We start from the raw sequence: 6,188 nt of genomic DNA, 5'->3' as shown, positions 1-6,188 counted from the left end.
GGGGAACCTGCTGCTGGGACCTCAGGGGACCCTGCTATCCTAAATGATGACACCATAAACTATTGCATGCGATTTTCCAGTGCGCCTGGTCTCTTGCCTTCAGTGCTAGGAGGCACCTTTGCACCCCTGCAGGAATCGCTCTCCAGCCAGTCGCAGATGCAGCTCTCTTTCTTTGCAGCATTGTGCTGTGCTTTAAAATCTCTTCCCAGCCTGACTCACCAGGGCAGCTGGTTTTTCTAAGCTGTCCAGCTCGCCTGCTGCCAGCACTGTTTATGTGCTTGGCTGCGCCACAGCAGCTTTTGAGGAGAGCAGAAATGCATGTGCAGTTTCACAGGGGAAATCTCGCCGGGGCCTTGGAGAGTGCTACCATTACTTCCCTCTCTCTGCTGGAAATGCTCTAGATGACTTGCAGCCTTTATTTAGCAGTCATGGTGAGTGACGTGAAACAAGTTTGCTGGGGCTCCGCTCAATTTCTCCAGAGCACCAGAAACCCAGACACTTTCCTTGGCTGCACTGAGTTCTGCAGGCGGGTGTTAAATCAATGGGGCCCAAACCACTCCTGTTCCCAAGGCATCCCACACCCAATAGGCTTCTCTTGCCGTGACGGCAGCAGAGCAGTTGATGTGATTTTGAGATTTGCGGAGCTGACATGTTTAACTTGAAATGACAGAGAGAAAAAGAAAATGGTTCTACAAATGGTTCCTTCAGCCCAGGATTCCCCTATTTGCTATTTGTGCAGTCAAACAGGGAAGGGTAATAGCAGAGAACAGCTGAGTGGAAAAACGACATTTTCAGGGAGACAGTTGCTTCTGATCAAAGAGAATCCAGACTTGTGCTCGCTGAGCACGAATGAACAACAGCTGCAGTCAGTAAGCCTCACAGAGAGCTTCTGGATATTGTTCGGCACTGTTTCCTGAAACACTCGTTAGAGGGAAGGAAAAGACGGCTCATTGAGGAATGGCTAGACCGGCAGGTTTATCTGCCTGCAAAGAGGCCGATAGGCACACAGGTTAAGCAGCCAGGGTCTACTGGTACTTTCATGGAAAAGTATATTCAAAAAACAAATTCTTAAAAGAAAAAATAGCAACATCACACCAGTTTGCTATCCTTGAAGGAGGCTCCCTTAACCACAGCCCTGGGCGGCTGCCTCAGCATGGCACAGACAGGCGCTGAAGGAATGCTCCCGTCCCTTGATCCTGCGCCCTTTCTGCCAGGTTCAGGATAAAGATGTCTGGTTTGCTCGTCTGAAGAACCTCACAGCTTCACCCAGCACTGCTCCTGTCTTCCTGCCTTTGGTGAAATGGCAAATAGGAATGCTGCTGTGCAGGCTCTTCTAAATCTTCTTTCTCCTGAAAACAACCCAGAAGGCGATGTCCTGGCCCTCCTTCCATCGTGCTGCTGACTGAGCTACCTGCAGAGTGTCCAGGAGAGCCCCCCTTTCCCTTTTGGCTTTCCAGACCTTCACCCCATGCCAACCCTGCAGGTAACACCTGCTCTGGTGGACAGGCTCCGCTGCTGAGCGCAGAGGGACTCCCAGCACCCTGGTTTCAGGCCATCACATGATGCCCTCTTTCAGGCTGTCTAGACTAAATCATGGCTGTAAATGGGCAATGCTGATGCCTGAGTTTTCAGCCCACAAGAGAAATGCCTGTCCCTGGTGAATTGCTCAATGTGCAGGACAAAAAAGATGCCAAGTTCCTGTGCTCAGTCATTCTGGCAGAGCGAGGAGGGGGGAAAGCTGCTCTTAGGCAAGAGCCCTTGTCACTTTTCTCCAGACTACTCTCATCCCCTTTGCTGCTTGACCAACATGGAGAAACTAGTGCAGCTCATCTGCTTGGTCTTCTTGTCAGGTAAGAAAACATTTTGGTTTGGGTTTCTGTTATCAGACACGGTGAAGGATTGGTGCAAAACTTAGTCTCTACCTGCAGCTCGTATGAGATCACTGATAAAATGATGGGAAAAGACTGCACAGGTCTTGAAACGCAGCAGCTTTTTCCAGATGCAAAGGCATCTTGGTTGTAGCATGCAGTTCTTTGGAAGACCAACACAAACACGTGCTATGGGTAAAGGGGCTGGACACTGCAAGGTCCAGCATAACGCAAGCAGAGGGACCCTGGAGCACTGCAGGGTGTCTCACTCTACTCCTCCTCCCCACTAGTATCTCAGGGATGGCAGATTCCTTCCTCAGAGTTTGCTCTTTCCCCTTAATTTAACCAAGGGCCGGTGGTGAGCCAAGTGCTCAGCCTGCCTCACAGGGATCCCCTGGAGGCAGAACAGGAAACACTGCTGACAGAAGTCCTGGATGCCTTCTCAGAGGGAAATGGGAAACTGCAGCCTCTTGTTTGCATTTGTAGGACTCTGAAAGTAAATTACAGCAGCCAGGGTTCAGGAGGAGGAGATAATGCTCAGAGAAGGGGACATGGCGGAATTCTTGGGCATTGGCTGTTCTTAGCTTGGAGAGCAGTGCTCATCTGAAGTGAGAAACAAGGCACAGGACCCCGGTGGCAGCCCTCTCCCTCCAAGCCACATTCTGGAGACTCCAGCTACTTGCAGCAGCGCACAGAAAGGCAGCAGACTCAGACCTTGGGAGCGCAGAAACCTGGCTCGAAGATCTGAACGAGTCTGGAAAAAAGTCCGCTCTACTTTTTGCAGTAGCACATGACAAGGGAGGAGGAACACAAATAGTAAATGATCTGTCAGCAGAATTAGATGAAAAGATAATGACACGAACATTTCCACAAGGGCATCAGTAAATCTTCAAGTGCCACAATTCTGATGGAGAGCTTTTTTGCAATGCTGTTTCCATTTAAAACAAACCCCAAAACTAAACACTGGGGCCGTTCCAGGAACAGAAGGGGCAGGACTGGAGGCGAGGAGGGCTCCACAGGAGGAAGAGGAGAGGAGTGAAAGTGTTCAGAGGGATCGCACAGGACCAGACTGGTCATGCAGCCAGGGAAGTCTTGACTGGAGCAACCTATCAATCAGGGTAAAGACTTGTAGGTGTTGGATACGTGGAGATACTTCTTGTCAAGCCTGAAAGATCATCAGATTTTTTGAGTTTACAATTCACTTGGTTGAAATTATTTTAACAAGAGTTACTAAAAGGCTCAGCCAGCACAAAGCCCTCACTAACCCTATTTTTAAATTTACTTCTTGGTTTATCACTACTTGTGGTTTCACAGAAGACAGGAGCCTATGAAGTTTTTCACTAGAGTTACCAAGATTTCCACAAATACCACGCTGCACTTCTCTCTGGAATTATTCATAGTTCAAAATGTCACCTCTGCTGCCATAAAGAGGAATGGAAATCAGAAATAAGGAACTAAGGCAAAACCAAAGCCAAGAAGACAGAACCCAGGTGTCAACACAATCAAAACTAGTAGGATGTTAAAAGATAGGGTGAAAAAATTGCTAAAACCACTGACTATGAAATTAGGAAGGGGATTAAGAAGCTGGCTGGACTCTGGTTTGTAGGCATCACTGTGACTTTATCGTTTTCCAGGACTGTGTTGCTTCCCTCTGCTTGCACAAAGAGCCTTAAAATGGAGATAAACTTCAGGGGTGTTTGCCACAAAGGACCTTTTGCTGCAGCAGAGGGTACTCCAGAGCCAAATCTGCCTTGGTGAATATATGTGGAAGGGCTGAGCTCAAGGCAAACCCTGAAGCCAGCTGCCTTGCTGCAGCTGTGTGTAAGGGAACGGGCTGACATGGAGCAGGGCTGTCAGAGCAAGACTGTTGAGAGTTACACCCAAACAATTTGTCATTATTGGGTCAAGCTACGTATGGTTTTACGCGCTGCCTTGTAAAAAGAGTTTTAAAAATCAAGACAGGTTGCCTGATGCCAACCCAGTCTGCCTGAGTGCCCTGCTTCACGCTCCTCAGGACCCGAGGAAGATGCAAGCATATACTTGAGCCCCTAATCGAGCTGACAAAGTGCTTCCCCTTATGGGGCAGGAGTCCAATGATTACAGAAAGCGTGGTGAGGTTGAGCTCCAGGCTGCAGTCCAGAGCAGGCACCACAGGGCTAGAAGGGAAGGCAAGGTCCAGAATTTCCTAAGCTACAGAAAACCTGCAAATTTAATGATGCTGATTCCTCCTTCCCTCAGTCCCTCGCACAGAATAGCTCCTGGCAAGAGCCAGATAGCACCAGTCAGAGGGATCACTACAGACATATGTCAAGAACATCCGAATCTGAGCTCCCTGTGCCTTCTGTGGGGGAAGCAGACAAGTGACAGCTGTACAGCTGACAGCAGCCCTCACTAGAGCTGCGAAGATGAAGGTAGTGGTAAAGGATAGACAGGGAAGACTTGCCTCACCACTACCTCCTTCTCTCCTAGCATCCTGTGCTGCAGAGAACATCACTGTGGTGTACGGGATGGAGGGGGACACCATTTCTGTCAACTGCACCTATAACCCCCGGCAGCAGCGGTGGAGAGAGAAGAGCTGGTGCAAGCAGGTCGATGAGACCAAGTGCCGACACGTGGTGAGCGCCCGGCGCTTCTGGCTGCCATTCCTAAAGAACAGGAATGGCACCACCTCCATCAGCGACAACATCCACGAAGGGATCCTGACAGTGACCATGAAGAGGCTCAAGAAGCAGGATGCTGGGTTGTACCAGTGCTATACTGAGTACCTGGGGGAGACAAACAGCTTAAGGAAGGTGCAAGTGCAAGTGCTGACAGGTACATCCCAGGGCTCTCAATTTCATGAGTTCCTACTTAAATTTCATGTGTGTCTGCAGGTGCCAAGGCCGCACTTTAGTACACATCTACTTTTGTCTCGCTCTAAGGAAGTTCCTCTTCATTTAGTTCCTGATTTACAGCCACATGACCTCACTGTTACAGGACTTCTTACACACGTCATCCCCTTACTGCTACCCAGACTGACCCTGCAGCACACAGCCCCGTGCCCAGTCTCACCTCGGTTATCTGCGCCTCGCTGGGGTGCTGGCGGTGGTGACACCAATGACTATCACCCAGAACCCTCTGCAGACTAAACTGTTCTGTTTCTATCATCAGCTGCCCTGGAGACCCAAATGCCAGAGGAGCCCAGCGCTTTGCAGAGCATCTCCAGGTAAGCCAGAAAACCCCTCAGGCTGTGATTTCTAGTCTTCCTAGGACTAAGGAGGACTAACAGCAGCAACCCCATCTGAAGCTCAGAGGAATTCCACGTTTTCCTAATCTATGACAGTTCCTAGAGCTGCAGTGTGGTTTCTGAACAGCAGCTTTATCCTAATCAAGAAAGTGCAGTGTCTCAGTGCCAAGCAAAATAACTCCTACAGATCATAACTTACCCGTACGTGAGGTAACCTGTTATAGTTGTTGTAACCTCCCAGGCTCGGCTGTGCTCAGGCAGGAACTGCCTGTGGCAGAAGGTGTCACCATCTTCTCATGGCTGTATTCATGGTTCCCCACAGCATCCCTCCTGAAGCCAATTTCACTGTCTTCTATATCATTGCTGGATTCCTGGTCTCTAAGTTCGTGGTGGCTGTGCTGATCTTCGTCATTGGCAACAGCAGGAAGAACAGAGAAACCGAGCAGAAGCAGCCAAGCTTGAACGAGCGGCAGGTTCTCTCTTTCACTGGTGACTTTGCACAGGGTGGAATCAGCCCCTCCTGGGAGAGCACTGCTTAGAGCCAAACCAAAGGGAACCACAGCACAGCAAACACCAAGCATTTGCAAGCAAAGCTTTGCCACCGGCCATAAGGAAAGCATCACCTACTAACCACAGGTATTGATGAACCTGTCACTCGAGGGGAGGACTGTCACCATCTACCACCTCTTCTCATTGGAGTTGACCAACTTTTTCCAACACAACTGAACTGAAAACGTGCTGCCAGTAATACCTGAACCTGATGGAAGTGGATGGAATCAAGGGCCAGAGGAAAGAAGGAAGGTGAATTGTTTCTGTCTAGAGACTCAGCACAGACTTACCTGTGTGAGAGATGCTTCCCCAGGCATGGGAGTGGTGAAAGAATGCTGCTCAGCTCTCCCCCAGCTCATTGCTAGGCCAGGAAAAAGCTTTGCTGCTCTAGACAGCTCCTGGCAAATGCTTTGTTATAAATAAAACTACACAAAAACCAGTGGACATAACTAGAAGTTCGATGACCACGTGTTGAGCACCTCACAAACACATCCACATCACATAAAAATGGAAAGACATGGTTCTGCCTCAAAACTCCAAGCAAC

The 6,188-nt window shown here is 49.4% G+C and overlaps 1 protein-coding gene across 1 annotated transcript; it reads left to right on the top strand.

The window, feature by feature from the left end:
* The first annotated feature begins 1,807 nt into the window (after positions 1 to 1,807).
* Positions 1,808 to 5,633, top strand: LOC104494261 (triggering receptor expressed on myeloid cells 2-like). The gene is made up of 4 exons (XM_010137074.1): positions 1,808 to 1,850; positions 4,338 to 4,682; positions 5,019 to 5,073; positions 5,417 to 5,633. The coding sequence occupies exons 1-4, from the start codon at positions 1,808 to 1,810 to the stop codon at positions 5,631 to 5,633; spliced, it is 660 nt and encodes a 219-aa protein (XP_010135376.1).
* The last annotated feature ends 555 nt before the right edge of the window (positions 5,634 to 6,188 follow it).

The sequence above is a fragment of the Buceros rhinoceros genome, unplaced genomic scaffold, assembly GCF_000710305.1.
Source record: "Buceros rhinoceros silvestris isolate BGI_N320 unplaced genomic scaffold, ASM71030v1 scaffold13150, whole genome shotgun sequence".
Taxonomy (NCBI): Eukaryota; Metazoa; Chordata; class Aves; order Bucerotiformes; family Bucerotidae; genus Buceros; species Buceros rhinoceros.
The sequence above is the reverse complement of the archived record's forward strand: the minus strand, read 5'-3'. Positions and strand labels throughout refer to the sequence as shown.